This window comes from Pimephales promelas, chromosome 9 (assembly GCF_988280905.1).
Source record: "Pimephales promelas chromosome 9, fPimPro1.hap1.1, whole genome shotgun sequence".
Classification (NCBI taxonomy): domain Eukaryota; kingdom Metazoa; phylum Chordata; class Actinopteri; order Cypriniformes; family Leuciscidae; genus Pimephales; species Pimephales promelas.
This window is the reverse complement of record NC_142777.1, coordinates 26,556,055-26,575,016: the sequence shown is the minus strand read 5'-3', so window position 1 is coordinate 26,575,016 and position 18,962 is coordinate 26,556,055. Positions and strand designations below refer to the sequence as shown.

General features: G+C 37.9%; 1 protein-coding gene across 6 annotated transcripts in view; it reads right to left on the bottom strand.

Moving 5' to 3' along the window:
* diaph2 (diaphanous related formin 2) overlaps positions 1-18,962 on the bottom strand; it is a 453,020-nt gene that overhangs the window by 326,863 nt on the left and 107,195 nt on the right. For all 6 annotated transcript variants that reach the window (XM_039655194.2, XM_039655195.2, XM_089134932.1 and 3 more), the window contains one exon: positions 2,879-3,018. In XM_039655194.2, coding sequence (XP_039511128.2) covers positions 2,879-3,018 — 140 coding nt within the window. The remainder of the gene's footprint in view (positions 1-2,878; positions 3,019-18,962) is intronic.

Here is an 18,962-nt window from a genome sequence, read left to right as displayed (position 1 = left end):
AAATTCTTAATGTACAAAACATCCTTTACTAAATTGTCTAAAATTAAGCATTATTGGAAAAGTTCAGTACAAATTCGGCTAAACTGAAAGGATTTGATATATCTGTAATGAGGCTGATTAAATCATTTAATCACGTTTTAGTCTCATAACATCAGTTAATGGAAACGCTGTTATTTCGCCATAGTTTTGTCGCACAAAGTATTGCAATATTAACACATCCCATTCCCATTGGGTGAATGGTCCCATTCACTTCTATTTTAAGTGTCTCACTTTGTGTCTTAACTCACATTTTATTTTATTTTTTATTTTTTTAGAAAAGGAGGGACAAAGTGGAACTTTTTGTAATTAATTTTATTCTTTAATAACTGTATGTCACACATGTTGTCAATTGATTTGAACTTGTATTGAACCCAGAATGTTTCTTTGCGTTCTAATAGTCAATTATAGAAATGTAAAAGAATTTTGAGAGATTATAACAGCTATTCGATACATTTGCAAAGCAACAGACTGGAATTTTTTAATATTCCATTACATAAACTCATTTAAATAAACGTGTGAAAAACCCATCCTTTTGCATCCATGAGTAAACAGTTATCAGCCCAGTTTCTGCACCCTGAGAGCACTGTTTGATTATTATAGAACAGAACATGCTGCAGGAATCATGACTTAAAAGGAATTCACACTCAGGCATATTTATTGCAAACATTTTTTTCTTGCAATAGACAGAGATTTGACTCATGAGTAATTGCACCATGGCAAAGTGAAGGAACTTGGGGTCATTTTCATCCCATTAATTTCTCATTCAGCATGTACTTTGGCTTTATGTCCAAACATTTCAAACTTCCACATAGTCCAGTTCAAAGAAAAAAAAAAAAAGACCAGAGGTTTCGGAAGAAATGAGTTTAGTCTCACGGGAATTGAACTTCAAGCAGACACCTTAACTTTCTCTCATCTGTGTGGGATGAAGCAAGTCTATGTACAGTATAATTTGATTTCTTCATCCAAAGAAAATTCTTTTACACTTTGTAACACACTACTAAAAATCTTCTCGAGATGTCTCTTGCAAATCGAATAACTGCACACAAAACTGTCCGCTTATACAAACAGTGGTGCATTATGACCCTGTCCTGTCTACACCAGAAAAAGGTTATATTACCATGCTGTATTCAACACACGGGTGGATATTGTATTTGCGATTCGAAATAGTTAGCTCGACTCATAATAATTGTAACGCAAGCAAGCCGGTGAGAAGCTTGAGTATTCCCTGTGTTGCTAAAAGAAAAAAAAAATGGATCGCCTGAGGTAAAAGGAGAACGACATCAGCAAGGTGAGCATCTCAATGCAGCACGTCACCCCAGGGTGCTTTACTCTGAGCAAGACCTGACCTTCAGTGGGTGGGTGAGACACCGCTTTGTGCTCCTTTCTGATTGGGAACTCACAAGTTCAGCTATTTGCAAATGCCCGGAGGGTGGTTCCGGCCTCGGCGGCCCCTCAGCGCAAACTGCCCTTTTTACCAAGAGGATGTGCTGAGGCCACTCGTCTTCAGCCAGCAAGTCTGATCTTTACCAACAACCTGTCCTCACGGGGTGACGAAGTGTAGGCTTCTCGAAGAATAACGCTCTGTATCCATTTCCCATGATTAATGACTAATGGCGGAGTAAATAATTGGCTGCACAGGCCCCAGTGCCGCACTGTGATGATCTGATAAAGACAACAGAACGAGCTGCCATCCCTTCATTTAATTAGGGTAATAACAAGAGATTAGCTTGAGGCACTGTGTTCTACAACTCATATTCTAGATTATTTGTTCGGTGACAGGAAAACAATAGCAGAACCATTCCAGTGTTTGTGTTCCTTTGACTCACTGCACTGTACCACTACCTGGGGAGAGGGGCAGGGGCGTCTATTAATTGCTTTCCAGTGCAAAACCCATCTGTTGAGAGGAGCCGCGGTGGGGAACGCCATCGGATCAAATGGCGGTTCCACATGGAACCAGTGCGCAGTGGTGGATCTTAAAGAGATCGTCTGCCAGCCAATTGTGCGATGACCACTTTATATGCTGCAATCATTGATTCACATTAAGAGCCATCTCTCAGACAGTGCTCTGGTAAATAATTGAGAGAGTCTGCTGTCACAGTGTTCCTCTGCGCTACTGGGACCAAATTAAATTTGAAAATCTCATCCACGAGAGAAGAGGTGAGACTTTGTGGGAGAGTAGGCTGGGAGAACCGAGACGGACCTTATTATGAGTGAATGAGGGAGGCTAGTATTTTTTTTTTTTTGTATTTTTTTATCAAATTAAATTAAATAAAAGCTTCACAGAAATAGATAATGGGAGGCTGAGAGAAACATGTTTTTTTCTTTTTTAATTATGGCATTAGACATGATCAGAGCAGATTAAAAACATGCAGGCACCGTCAAAATACGCACTTTGGTGGAGGGACTTGAAAGCAAAGGCGTCTGGTCTTGTAGTGGTGGTTGGTGTGCTTATTAACGTTTCAGAGAATAGCTGGCTGTCTGAAGTGTTAAAAAAAGGATTTCCTATCTATTAGAGCTTAATAGACAGAGAGGAGGAGATGACAAGGCCAGGCTCAAAGTGACTGGTGAATACACTCATTTAGCCGGCTATGCTCATTTAACCAGAATTGGGGATCCATACGGACCGAAGGTTAAAGGACTCATTGACAGATTTCCAATTAGCATCCAGAAAGAAATCCTCAAAGATTGCTACTTGCAGACAGAAAAATTAGGTTTAACTTTTCATTTCACAGTGAAAGGGTGTTTGGAGGAGGCTAAAATGAGTGTTGATGTTTCAGGTTCCTCATCAGAATCGGGTTGATGAAAGAGAGACTGGAATGTTAGTGTGTGACTGACTGACCTGACTGGGTTGCTGGTCAAAGAGACGCGCAGGGACTCCAGGCAGATGAGCAGTTTCTCTTCGGAGATGCCCGAGCGCAGCTCATGCACGTACTCTTGTGACGACAGCGTAGACTCGTGCTTGCTGTTCCTCAGTCCACCCTGTGGGAACGAGACACATTAAGGGATCAGCCACTGCACCGCTGCGCTTTACACCCTGTTAGGCCTGTCACATGTTAATTACAACATCTGTATTAGACTTGATCATCACTGAAGTTCACGAGCTTACTAAGAACAAACGATCCCTCTGCTTCTACTTGCAATCTTTGACTTATTAAAGAGAAAACGAATATTTTTATACTGACAGTAAATTAGCAAAAGCATAGGATTTTTTTTTTCTGAAGTTGTTTCAAGTGAGTCCATTCTCATCATCTGACAACAGGCAGAAAATAGTAGGAGGGGGAAGTAGTTACCAACACCCGATTTGTGGATGAGGCTGCACCCCTGTGCTGCCAGCTGTATCCCAGTCTCCAGCAGGTGAGAATGATTACTAACACTCCATAACTGCAGACTCACTTCCTCCCTAAATCAGCAGACTGCCCACCCACAGCACTGACTGACACAGAGCTACCAGCTAGACTAGTCAGCAGGAGCTGCCGCATGCTAATTCTACGGTAGACAGAGTAATGGGAAAAGCTCCCACACACAAAATAAAAACAACAGAATAAAAGTGCTTATTAAAATATTATATTTTGCAGCTGGTATAGAGAGAAACCTTTTGTTGAGCTTCAGGCATTTATTGACACAGTTGCAGCAGAATACAGCTGTCAGTCATGTTCAGGGAACTAAATATGGAACAAGTTCATACACCATTCTTTTAGACTACTCACCTTATAATATGATAACCTAGTCTTATAAAACAGCCCATAAATTAAGTGAAATTAACCGCATTTGTGAAATGTGCTCATGACATGATAAAAATGGACCGGTGGATATAATTTGCACATAGGCTAAATGAATTGTGACACTGCAAGGCATTTTCTGATTATATTTTGATTAAGAGATTTAAAACTGTAGACGCTGTGAATCAGAATCCAATCAAACATTAAGCACAGTAAACTGAAAAGCCTAATTTAAAAATGATTACAAGTGATATTATTAGTGAGTGAACACATCTGTTTCTAAATATCCAAAGAATTCCTTATAGATCTGTAACCACTTTAATTGCTATTCACATTACAATAACGTGAACCAATATTTAAAAGAAACAAAAGTAACTGGGTGACATTAAAACAAAAATATTGAATTAAAAATAAAAGTAAAACAAATAATCATCAAATTAATTAAACAATAAAATAAAATAATTTTGATAAATATTATATTTATTATGTAGTTGACATTACTCAAAATTATCATGAGATTATCATTATCATGTTTATTCTTACCAAAAACTTTATTCTCGTATTTGATCCACTCATCATGTATGTTGCTGTATTCACAGGACAATTTTGTGTGAACAAACTCTCTCATTCACTGAAGTAATACTGCAAAATGCTCTACCCACAATCCTTCACTTATTAGAGATATTTTTTTTTTTTTACATCCTTTACCTTGTGATTAAACTGTTTGCTTTACACAGAAAAGTGCCTTTAAACAAACACAAATTATGAAAAGGTAACAGATCAAATGCTAAAAAAAAAAAAAAAAAAAAAAAAAATCGATGTAGTGACAGATGGGAAGTCTAGCCATCCCCTTCAACCTACATAACCAGGCCTAGGTAGATTTATTTATGACGTACGTGCAAACAAAAATCAATTTCTGTGCAAGCTGCCAAGTTTGTGTTTTTTAATATTTTTTTGGGACTACTTTCTTTACTCTCATGTGTTAGACAGACAGAGTGAAGATTGTCAATCTGTTACCTGCACTGCACCCCTTGGGCAAAAAAAATTGAAAGTGTGCCACACTACTGCTTTCCACTTTTTTTATATAGCACATCATTCTTATTCTTGTCATTTTACTTAGGTTTATTTTATTTTTATATATTTTTATTTTTTCACACTTTTGTTCTCTCTTATCCAAGTCAACCATGTGTTTCTTTTTCCTTTGTAGCTGATGTTTTCCATCTGTATGTTCTGAAAACAACAACCTGCCAAACGAGGCAGAGGAAGAAGAAGAGGGCGACGAAGCGCAGGGTGGGCTGTCAAAGTCACCCATGTAGACGGAGGGATGAATTAATGCAGACAGAGAAGTATGTAGGGTAGTATGGAGCGAGTATTAGCGGTTTCTTCCCTGGTACGAATGTGCTTTAATGTCGTCGTCCCAGGATTTGGCTTCCCCAGCAGGCAAGCTGCACTAATAGGCAGTCTTGGAGGAATAAACAGGGCATCTTTGTGAAGAGTCCCATTTCTGCTCTGTTGAGGCGCAGTGAAGAAACTTCGACACGGGCAGCAGCGCTGGTTTATATAGCAACAGGAAAATAAATGAGCCATTACTATAGGCAAGTAGGGGGTTGCGAATGGGAGACAATGTAAGTGTCGAGTCTGCAGAACGAGTAAACATGGCAGACAGCGCGGTGATTTGCTCGGGTGCGATCAGCAGGTGTTAGTATTAGGTTTTTAAAGCAGTTGGTTAAACGTGGGCGGTGGTTTACAACGACATGACAGGTTGTTGCAATAAAAGTGACCTTGATGTTGACTGGCAGCTGTGAATCTGCACTGACCTTGACTGACTGATCATTTTTTGTGAATAAGATGTTCAATGGAAGTGGTACGCTGCAGAATGCTTGCATGCCTTTTTAAAAGAAGTGAGATCTAACTGATGCAAAATCAGTCCATTTTAAGCTATCTTTCTCGGAGGATAAGAATTTCCGCAAACACATCTGAGACACTCAGGTTGAAGCGATTAAGCTTTCTTCTCAGGCAGGTCCTCATGCTTGAATTTGTCTTGATCTAGATCCAACTAAAGATCACTCAGTTCATCTGCCTCTATAGTTCAGATGAGGGAAACAGAGGGACCAGATGGGGTGTGCGAAGTAATGGGGTGTGTGTGAGAGAGGATATTACTTCCCTCATTACTGTCTCTAGTAACTGTACTTGCCCCTGGCTCTTTCCAGACCTGCTTTAGACAGCTACCTCAAATTCACTAAACCACAGGCAGAGCCGATATCTGTCTCACTATGAGAGGAACCAAATGACGACTGTGCAACTATGACTATCTTTATATATATATATATATATATATATATATATATATATATATATATATATATATATATATATTCCTTGGGTTGGAAAAGTAAAATACAACTGTAACTTTCTATTCTGTAAAGCATGTACTTCTCATACTTGTGCAAATCCATAACAAAAAGTAATATACTTTGGTATACTTGCACTGAGATGTTTAATAGACTGTTTATATATTAGAGATATAATTTTATGATTAATATAATAAAATAAATATAATACATCTATATTGTATATACATGATTAACTGAATGTATTTTTCCATATACTTTTCTGTAATGCACTTTATGTAAAGCTGCTTTGAAACAATATGTGTTGTGAAAAGCGCTACACAAATAAATTTTAATTGAATTGAATTGAATTGTATTTAATATTTTATAAGTAGAATTCACAAAAAAAAAAAAAAATGTTCATTCATTTATCTGATGTGGCTCCCAGATCAAAATGAGTGCTTTCCCCTTTAATTGTTGTGATGTCACAAGCCAACATAACTTCCTTTTCTGTCTGCTCCTCTTCCGTTTTGCATTGTGATCTGGGAGAGGAAGGTTTCTTTTTACTTCCTTATAATTTCATTTATGTGTATTGTAATAATTGATTTTATATCTATATTTTCATTTCACTTACCCTTTATGATTATTTTTGTCATTTTAACTTTTTTTTTTCCGTCCGTCTGTTTATTTAATCACAAGAAAACACACAATGCAGACAGCAACCAGTTATTATGCACAATTAAATATCTAACCAATCTGTAATATCGGCAAATAACCTAAAATAGTATCATTATAACATGCATATACTGTACAAATGGTAAAAAAAAACTGCACATCATAGCAGTGGCCTAAACACCACCCAGAACACCTCAGCAACCACATGGCATTGGCAACAGCCCTGGCCATCCACAACACCCTATTGCATCATAACAGCAAATTTACATGGACAAACACCACTCTAATATTTAGTGTGAATATGCTGAACATGCTGAATTTCAGGCATTCTGAGTACTGTGAACAGATCAAGTTTGCTACAAACAATAAATAATGAAAAGCAGGGGCGAAAGTGCTCTCTGGATTTCTTTCCTTCCCAAAAACAGGCAGAACCCTCAATCTAATCCATTCTAGAAAGAGTGTTTCTGGTTTCACTATCCATTGACCTTTACCACTGGAAACCAAAGACAGGACATAATATGCTGCTTAATGACCCTGGCCAGCTCAATCCATTGGGATGATATCAACATTACACCAGACCACACTAATCATGCAGGCAGCCACATCTACTGGTTCACTGTAATTGGGTTTCTGTTGTTGGCTGGAAAGAACATGGGGGAATGGTCTGTGTGCGAGTCTAAAGAAACTCTTGAGGGAAAGGACATGGGAGGAGGGGTGGCATATAGAAAGAGGAGAGACCAAAAAAGAGAGAGAAAGAGATAAGAAGGAGAGACCAACCAGCAGATGGATTTAGTGCTGGAGAGATAAAGAGAAGAAAAATATATAGACTTGGAAAGAGTGGACAGAGAATCAGGGCTCAGTGAAAAGACCAATACAGTCCTTTGACCAAGCTCAAAGTGTTCGTCTCCGAGTCTTATTGAATTCTTTATTTGTCAATAACAGTATTTCCTGCCAGAAACAATAGTGCAGGGGAACAATTACTCCAGTGAGTCTGTCAATTACACTTTGGTACAGGGACACAGCCTGTCTATATGTGTGTGGGGCGGGGAGAGATGGGCCCGCTACATTTCTCTGCACCTCCGCACCCTGCACCCATTAATAATGAGACAGCAGCAAAATGACAGGTGGCATGGGGACTAACCATTGGGTGCCACACATGTTGTCATAAACAACTGTTGACTATGAAGGTAGGGACACACCAAACCAACTCCAAGAAAAAATATGTTATTGAACACACCGAAAGGACTACAGGCGACTGTCAACTAGCACACTCGTTCTGTGCCCGCATGTCTATTTAAGCAGTTATATTCGTCTATATTCATCATTCAAAAAGGTAAAGTGGAACCAAGACTGCAGATACAAAACATAAACAAAGAGGCAATTGCTTATTGTTTTGAATATCAATCTGATAATGTTCTTTATTCTTGTGTTATTATGAAAATATTAGCACAGTAGAATGCTTAGGTAAGATTACATAAAATAAGTAATAAATAAAATATAAAATGTTGTAGTACACACTGACTCGTTTGTGAACCTGAACAGCCTCACAGACGGCAATTATATGCTGAATCTGCCTAAAAAAAAGCAGATGCCATCCGACTAGAGCCTTCCACAACGAAAAAATTGGTCTGAAAATTGATGGGTTCATTTGGAATGGATTGGTCCATTAGATTTTTAATTTAGTTTAAAATTAAAATTTACAAAGGCAGCATTTATTTAAAAAATGCTGTAAAAACGATACTGTGAAATACAATTAATGAATATGAACAGATTTCTAATAATTTCTAAATTATTAATAATAATATATATATATTTTTTTTACTAACATTTGAATTATTATATTATGGAATGGAATGCAATAATCATACAACAGTATTTCACGCAAACTGTTAATCTACCGCTCTTTCCTATTTCTATGGAAACAGCCCTTCTCTGAAATGACTTCCTGAATTATGCCATTATCTAGCCCTGTACTCACCGGATGCTCCAAATAAATCTAGGTCCAGATCTGAATCAAGATCGGCAGATGCACATCTGTTTGCAGTCAGATTTGTGTGGAAAGATCATGATTACGAGCTCATGGAGGAGAGTGATAGCAGAGCGTCGCACATTGTGGATGTAATTTATCTCCATGTGAGGTCACCGCACCGGAATAATTCTGTTAAATTGCGGTTCGCAAGTGAGTGTCACTTTAATAAGGAGTAAACAGATAACCTGCTGCCGATACCCCCATGACTCTAACTCTTCGACACTTTGCGTGACCTTGTCAAATATCTCAGTGACAGCAGTAAGGAACCATCAAAGTAAAAGAAGCGGTTATCGCCAGCATGCACCAATGACCATGACCATCAGGCGCACACACATAACAGGATGAAATGAAAAACAGCCAAAAACGACTACAGAAAAACTCCATGGAGAGAGCAGATATGTACGCAATGAAACAGCGGGACCTTGAAATAATCTTTTGTGCATTCAATGTCTTGTGTGAATTAAATTATATTAATATTCGGATCCCTCCATAAACATCCAAAATGATTGGTGATAATGGGGTTTTTAATTACCTCTTCTTTGTACATGATTAATGAAAATTACTGAAGTGCCCCACTGATCTTTTTGAAAAATAATACAGATATAATCGTTGCAATTAGTGCACATGAAGCCATATCAAAGCCAAGTGGTTGCAAATGTTTTATTCCATAATTTACTACTCATTAGTGCTTGATTGACAGCCGTATAGAGGGGGAACCGGCAACGTCTCTATAGGAAAACAACCAACCCCACAAAACAGAAGTTCACAAGAAAAACACGTTAACAAAAAAGCATCCCGCTCTCTGAAGTTTCCAGCGGCTCGCTGGTCTGAAAGGTCAGCTGAAAGCAGCATCAGTTGAGATGCTTGGACAACAGCAACCACAAAAAGACCTTGAGGACATCCTCTGCTTCTTCGTGATAAAGTATTTTGAAGTGTCCAGGAAGCTACATTCACTGGGTTATTTCCTATAAAGACATGCAGCGTTGCACTTTCTCTCTTCTTAAAACACAGAGGAGTGGAGTTCGGTCTGCAAAGAGCCACCCTCTTAACGGAATAGCTAACTAATCATTTAACACCTCAGGAAACGTGGGCAGATGTTGAGATATTTTATGGGAATGTTCTTTCTTCAGAACAAATTAACCACTATAGTAGCATCTGCAACATGCTTCATTTGTGCAGCAAATGTTTTTTGACTTACCCCAAAGACAAATGTGTGACATTTTTATAAAACAAATATGTAACAAATAATATAACAAATATTTTAACTACGATAAATACAAGTTATATGAAAAAACCTCTGTGTACGTATGCAAAACTTGATTTATTTCAAGACAGTGTAACTAATTTACTGACTTTAACTATGTACTAAAAGTGATTGTGAAGTGGTTGTGATGCAAGTTTGCTTCACCTAAAAGAACAAGTTCATAAGAGCCATTTAATCATGAATATTACTACGCTGGTCATGCTGTATGTTTTTGCACAATGAAAAAAAAAAGTTAAAGGACAACTCCGGCGCAAAATGAACCTTTGGTCTAATTACACATTGTTACCTGTTCAACCGTTATCTGAGATTTGTTTTCATGATTGCCGAATGTAAATAGTTTTATCTCTAAAAACAGTTTAGCCTATAACGCTAGTATAATGCTAGTATATAGGGCATAGAGTAATGACAAATAAAAATCGCTTGTTATTACCACTAACAAGGCTCAAAATAGCCCCATAGTAACACGACAGCATAATAAGGGTCCCTACATTCAAACTGAAGCATTGAGAACTTCGTCAGTGTCCAAACAGTTTAATAAGAAGATATTGTATACACACAGTCAACTTCGCGAATACAGGAAGTAGCCATTTTTGAAAAATAGTCTCTACCAGTCGATCTACGAACACCGATCCAAGTGCGCTGGTGAGATGTGAATGAGGAGATAAGGTGAGCGCGAACAGTAGGCTACGTGCACATATTGAAGAGAAGAAAACGGCTCGTGTTCGTGTTTCTTCCGGAAACAACGGACCATATGAGATTCTTCACAGTTCAGCGCACTTGGATCGGTGTTCGTAGATCGACTGGTAGAGACTATTTTTCAAAGATGGCTTCTTCCTCTATTTGCGAAGTTGACTGTGTGTATAAAATATCTTCTTATTAAACTGTTTGCACACTGGCAAAGTTCTCAATGCTTCGGTTTGAATGTAGGGACCCTTGTTATGCTATCGTGTTTGTGTGGGGCTATTTTGAGCCTTGTTAGTGGTAATAACAAGCGTTTTTTATTTGTCATTACTCTATGCCCTATCTACAGTACTAGCATTATACTAGCGTTATAGGCTAAACTGTTTTTAGAGATAAAACTATTTACATTCAGCAGTCATGAAAACAAATCTCAGATAACGGTTGAATAGGTAACAATGTGTAATTAGACCAAAGGTTCATTTTGCGCCGGAGTTGTCCTTTAATAAAAGTCAACTGATTGAGAATCGGACTATGCTTATCTCACTGTATTCTTCTGCTTCGCTAAAAAGAACTGTTTCATAAGAGGCATTAGTGAATCGAACTACACGGGTTGGGCTGCATATATCTGATTCACTAAAAAAAATGTGGTTCATAAAAGTCTTCTGACCATGAACCAGACTATGTTGGTCATGCTGCATGTTTTGATTAAAAAAAAGTAATTTATTGTAATATACTAACATTGGAAGTCTATGAGACAATGCACTGCTCTAGAATAAAGGTTCAAATACACAATAACAAGACATTATACATAAATTAAAATATATACAATAGAGTTCTGCTTTTAAACCCATTGGAATACCACAGACTTCCATTGTTAGTGCATTACAGTGAATCTGATTTGGTTATACGTATAAACAACAAAAAAACAACAAAAAAATAGGCTTTCTATTGAACCGGTAACATTCCTTTAAACGCATCTGCTTCTCAGCTCCAGTTAATGCATCGTTTCACCCGGTCACAACCACTTAGCTGACTCAACACTACTAGTGTGTTGTGTCACTATAAAATGGAACCTATCCAAAGGCAAATCACTTCACATCCTCCACCTGCACATTAAAGTGCTGATGTTCACTTCGTTGAAAGCATAACAGCAGTTCCGTAGAGCATGGGCAGGTAAGTGAGACCTAGATAAAAACAATGCAAAAGCATATTACCTATTCAACTATTTGAATCACAGTTCTCTGTTCATGATGGAAAACACTGGTCTCGGGCATGAAGCCAAGTCATCTGAGGATGGCAAACAAAGTGATGGCTATGTGTTGATTAAAGAAGGATCCCTAAAAGGCTTCGCACAACAGCAGGTGGCACAGCATGATGGAATTACAGCATTAAAAGCTATTCTTCTGTCAATCCAAAGTAAACACTGAGTGCCATACCCTATACATTCAGTTCAATAGCCCCATATTCACAAAGGCCTAAGGGACTCAGAGAGGAAGAACACCGGTCAAACATGGATGGTCATCGCCACACTGCACAAGGGTCAGAAAAGGGTCGGAAAAAAAGCAGAGCTATTATTGACTGGTACATCATGAACTTGCAATTTAGTCAAATTGTTTACTATGAGATTCTATGGAATGATCTTGTACTTTTTCAAATAGTAGACAGCAATTAAATACAGGAAAATAATTGGCAAAATATTATAATGCTTCAGAGGTCAGAGCATGCATTAACCTCTGTACTGTAGTCCTCAATAAACTGATTTAACATGCTCACGGTTTGTGTAAAAGCTTTTTTTCCCTCCTTTCTCTTGACCTTCTGGGCAAACGAATGCTGAGAAGAGCAGAGGCCAAAATGACATTGTCGGCTTGGTGTTTTTATATTTCTAGATAAAAGCTGAAATGTCCTAATATAATGTCCATTGCAGAAAACTCCACTGCTGTCAAGAGCAAAACCTTCAAGTGCACATTTATTTTACATACAAGAGGAAAAAGCCCTTGACAGCTTGTGGTTGCTCACTTTAGCAGGACTTTAACAACACACAATTGTCGTCTCGGTTGATCCTGACATGGACAGGACCACAATTACGCACACACACAAAACACAATAACCTCTCAGAAACCCTGCCACATAACTGCACATACAAAGGCATTTTTCATCCGTTTGCTCAGAGTAGCACACAAGAGACTATATTTCCCAGTGCTTCAAACTGACTTTATACACACAATAACCAGTTCGATTTCTTCTGAGAATCACTATTACTCAGGAAGTTCATTTCAGTAATATAGGAATGTAAAAGCAGCCATTTTTGGGCCATCGATGGTCTAGATTTTGTGGTGTGTTTCACACGTCGCCGAGAGTTCGACAGATTCAGCAGGTTGAATTGGCGTTGGGCCGTCGGTGAGAGACTGGCTATTCAGTTTAATTTTTGAGTATGAGTGGGCGAGAATTTACGTTATCTTACATGAGCATTCCAATATTTAAATATTTATAACACCATGAGCCGCCTGGAATAAAGAAAGTGAACTTTGATATTTAAAATGATAGCAAGCATTGCTTTGTTGACGGGTTGTATATCTGCAGTCCTACTGTAGTTTTGGTTTCACCTTTTGAATGACGAATATAAACTATTGATGCTTACTGATAGCCTTTAGACAGTTATTTGATTGCATGCAGGAGCAGAAAGCACATGCTAGTTGACAGTAAGCTGTGGACTTTGCGGTGTGTTCAAGCACAACTTTTTGGCCCAGGCACACAACAACGCAATCGGCTTTGTCGCCGTCGTTCTTTAAAGATCTGATTGTATGAGACATCTGCTATGCATCTTGTTGATAATTTCCATTTGGAGGCTAGAATGCAACAAGTAGAAAAAAGAGTGGGCCTTGAGTGCTTTATTATCCGTTTAGGCAGCAGATTATTGACGGAGATGTCCTTCACTGTAGATTTTTAGGAAATTTGGAAGTCAAGTCATGTGTGAACAAAGTCATGCTAGTGTTTGTAGATGAAATTAGGCCATTCCCAACCTCTCTCTTAAGATGAGGCAGGGGACGAGGAGGAGGAAATCAAGTTAAAAACATTTCATCCAATGCAAAATGGATTCTGAATCGAGAAAAAAAGAAAAAAGCGTTCTCTTATTTTATCTAAAAATATATGAAAATATCAATAAAACATAAGTGGAGCCAGAGATATCTAAACACCTCTCAGTGCAACTCTGAAATTCATGGAAAGATGAGAGGACAAAACGAACCTGTTCCAAACAACTTGAGGCTGTTTACTGATAAATAAAATAAAAATCCGGAGATGAGGGCTGCCTCAATAAGCATGGCAAATGAATACATTAATAAAATATTTGAGCATCAAAGACAAATCTCCAAAAATTTAAATGTAAATAATGAAAAAAAAAATGTAATTTGCTTTAAACACATTACATTGAAAGGGAAATAAAATATTGTCACACTGTACAGAAGTTTTAAGACAATAGCTTAAAAAGAAAAAGATTGCTTCATATATATATATATATATATATATATATATATATATATATTAATTAATAAATAAATAAATAAATGTTTTCTTATTAAATTTCTAAATGTCCTATTTTTGCAGTAAAAAAAAAACAAGCACTTATATGGCAGTTAGGTTGAGTGAATCTGAGACAGGGAGTAAAACTTCCGTCTTCAGTAATCGTGTCCAGCTCTCAGTGGCTCAGCAGTGCTAGGAATGCTTTAAGCTTATAAACAAGCTTTCTTCCATTTTAATCAACCTTTTCAATTAAGAACTAATTAATACCTAACAGGAGGGACGCCTGTCTCTTTGAGGATAAGAGAGACTCTACGAGTCACTGTCTTACTGTGTTACGACCTGCGTGTCTTGTATTCTAGTGTTCTGTGTTCTAGTTGTCCAGTGATGGTGTGTATGATCGTCACTAGTTGTTGTTAAGGTGTGCACAATATAAGGACGCTGCCAGCACTTGACTGGGAGCTTGTTGTTTCAGTCGCGAATGGGTTGAGAGCTCCCTACCCCCGGTAAGCGCAGGTGAACGTTATACCAATAACATCGGATCCTATTTATTTTTAGATATAATAAATCAACACTCAAATAACAAATCACATGTATGCAAACTGCACATAAGGCAGTTTGTGCATTAAAGGATTAGTTCACTTTTGAAAAAAAAAAAAAAAAAGTTTGCTGACAATTTACTCACCCCCATGCCATCCAATATGTCCATGTCATTCTTTCTTCAGTCGAAAAGAAATTAAGGATTTTGAAGAAAATATTCCAGGATTTTTATCCATAAAATGCACTTCACTGGGAACCAAATGGTTCAAGGTCCAAAAGACACTTTCAGTACAAACTGCAAAACTGTTCAAAGGGCTTTAAACGATTCCAGACAATGAATAAGAGACTTATCAAGCGAAATGTTCGCTCTTTAAAAAAAAAAAAAATAACAAAGTTTAAGTTTTATAAGCTCAAATGGTCGCCTTGCTCTGTTCTGTGTGACTCTCCTGTTCGAACTCGTTCATCAAAATGAATGAATCTTTTTCTGAGTCAATTCATTCGTTTCATTCATTGAATGAGCCAAATGACTCAGAACAATTTTTGTTCATTTTGATAGAAATAGAATAACAACACTTATTATAGGCGTACCATAATTCAGGATAAGTCAAAAACACGGTTGGGAAAATGATTCATGATGTAGCCTACTCGTTCATTTTGAGTTACGGACTGCAGCACAAGTTACAGACTGCAGCAGCTGATACAGTACATCGGTGTTCTGTTGCGCGAGCGTCCACTCGCACATATGCGACGACATAAAATTTTAACTCGCACATTCTCAAAAAATGGTCGCAGTCTGGAACCCTGAAGTCAAATATAATGCACTAAATCATATCCAAAACATGGATGATGCATACCTAATAAGCAGAGATTTCCCAATGCTGTTTTCCATCTACTAAAATTAGATGTAATTTTAGCCAGAGAGATATTGACTAAACTGAAAAAAAGTTAAAAAATTAACATTAAATGTAGATGTTGAAAGTCATTGTAAGCTAAGAGTAAAGGCATAAGAGCATAGACACCAAGACACCAGAGAAAACTAGGCTGCAAGTCTGCATTAGACCACAAACGGATGGAATAAACGTTCCTATTACTGTTGAATTTATCATCCATATAAATGTGTCTGCCTGCATGCAAGATAGAGAAGAAGGGGATTTCAAGGTGATCCGCCGCACTGTGGAGTGGAGTGTTTATTTCATCCTTTGGTCAATCAATTCGAAAGGGCAGTCAATCGAGCTCATAGTCTTAAAAGGTCCGTGTGGACTTTCCTATCCAATAAGCGTGAAAGAAAATATAAGCAAGTTGACTCAGGTAACTTTGGTAGCACCTTGAAGGACACCAGAGCCCAATCAAGCAGAGCTGCATTTTTTAGTATATTCACATAGTGCCATAGACTGGTAAACAAGAGGCCCATTTAAAAGGTAAATCACAGCGGATCTCATTTGGGCTCAGCAGGAGTCTCCGCTGAATTGATTGTAGCACATGGGTCTAATGAACTGGCTCTTTTGTAGACAGCGGACGGGTAGCACCACCCAAACAGCCTTACTGGGCAGAAAGATGAGAGTGAAGAAATAAATGTGTTTTGCTGTCTGATGTCATTATCTCCATCTCTCCCTCACCCTTTATTCTTTTTCTCCTCCTGAGGATAAAACAAGTGTAATCTACACTTAACAAATGGACAAGCTGATCCAAGTCCTCATGTTTTGTTTACCACAAATGAGTTGATGCTTCAGATTTCAGATTCAATGGGAAGTCTGGTGGAAGAAAATTAACTCCACCTAGAACTTTAACTTAGTTTAGAGTCCATCACTGAAAAATTGACAGCAGAGGGGCGAGGGTGCCTGAGAGAATTGGTGCAGAGATGGAGGAAATACAGAAAGAGATAAAAGGGAAACAGTGAAGAAACAGGAAGAAATCGTGAATAAAAAAAGAACGGAAGAGAAAGGGGCAGAAGTGGTAATGAACTTGGAGAACTTTTAGTAAGGGCTAAACAGGGTCCCTTGAGTTTGTTGCTAACTGCCGAGGTAATATTCCTGCTGAGATGAGATGTGTGTGTCATGCAGACCCAGACACTGACCTGAATTTTGGCTGTTGAACTACTCAGGGAATACAACTGCAGTGATTAATGAAACCACAGCTGAGCAGGTGAGCTTCAGTTTCCAACCGAAAGACCCATATCACCCAGCAGTGTCACATTTTGGCTTAAGCCATATAAAAATAAAAATGTATTTATATATCCGTATTTATATTATATCAGATTTAAACATTCTGAACAGAAATTTTTATTTGAAATTGCCATTAACCAGTTAATGATGTTATTTTATCATTCTGTATAATATTATAATACCAATCATGCATTCATATAGTATGGCCTATGCAAATGTGACATTGATCCAACACGAGTACAAAGCCTACACTGAGTTGTCAAGTCATCCTATGTAAATCGCTGGCATTCGCTTTTGGATTTTTTTTTTTTTCTGTATTTATTTATATTTATTTTTTAGTATTGTGGCTCTATATATGGTCAGACACTATGTGTCACCATATTAAATTTTTTGCAAGCTTAATTGGAGTTAAGCTATACAAATGGAGTTATGTATTATCTTATTTTGTTTAATATAAGTATTAGAGACCCTTTTAAGAAACCAAAAGAATCTTGCAGACCCAAAACTTTTCAATGGTAATGTATCAATGTTCATTTTTTTTTATTTGAAATAAAGTAATTTAAAATAAAAATAAAAAAATATATAAATTATATATATATATATATATATATATATATATATATATTGAACTACTATATATATATATATATATATATATATATATATATATATATTCAAAAGAGTATGCATGCATGTAAATGTTTAAATATAAAGTTTGACAATATAAAGGTGTACTAATAAAGCTACTTGAACATGCACCTGAATCCACAATGCTTTGCTCTTAGTCTTTGTCTCACACACAAAAATCCATGCTATGTTTACAGCCTTTGTGCAAACAACTTATATTACCACACACACAAACCAGTGACACACAAAATCTTTAAAGCCTTAATTATGTTGGGGAGATGACACTATTTATCTCACATATCCAAAGAGGGTCATGTTTGTTTGCTCTCTGTTTTCCACAGAGAGGAATCAATTTAAAATGTTAAATAGGTGTCAAGTTAGAAGAAACGCAACAGCTATTAAAGAGCAGATATTCATCATCACCTCCGAGGCTTATCAGCGGGCAATTTTGACAATGTGAGCTACACAGGCAGCAATCAACAGCAAGCCAAGAGGTGGCTTTCTGTGCCTCTCTGAAGGCCCAGTGTCCTAATAAGTGTTATTGGCTTCATCTAGCCAAAGATCTGGGAAAACAAAAGCTGTTTCTCACAACCGAACCATTAAATCGCTTCCACCTCACTTCTGTCAATTCAATAGCAGTAGGAATACCTATTCATCATAGCCAATCTTCCCGCTCCCGCCTAATAACAGACGCGGAGATCTTTAACTGCCCATAAACGAAGCCTCCAAACTTCAGAAGGCCTGCATCAGCAGCCTTGCCCGGGGAGGTTCTGGCATGACTACTCTTACAAAGCAAGATTAATTAGACTGTTGAATGGAGACTTGTCTCAGCTGTGGCAATTTGCTTGTGCTGCAGCCGGCGCGGGGTGGCTTTGGGACCTCCCGTGGATTTGCAGCAAGGTTGGGGAGTTCCAGCAGGGGCTCTCGCGTCGCTCTCGGCTCAGCTTGGTTCCTCAAGTAGGACACGCCGAAATAAGATGGAGGTGCTCTTTCAGAGAGGCTGAGCCGCCTGGATAAGTGAAAGCAGGTGAGGCAATTACTCTTTGTTAAGGCGCTGGGCGATTTGTTAACGAATGAGACGAGGGATACGAACAAGCCGTCCTCCACATTAAATCTGCAAATTGCTGTTAATTTACCAGTGCTTTAAATAGAACGTCCACTTTAGTTGGCAAAGTAAAAGTATGTCAGGGCTGGATGGAAAATTGTGTTTTTTTTTTTAACATTTTGCACACATTTATCTACTAAAAGAAAGCATATGAAGTTTTGTTGCTGAGTGGGAGGCCAAATATCACATCTTTCTTTAGTAGTACAGCTCCGTAGGGAGGGAATTTGTGTGTTTAGGTATGTGTGCGGGCTCTTTTTACATCGATGAGACAAGAG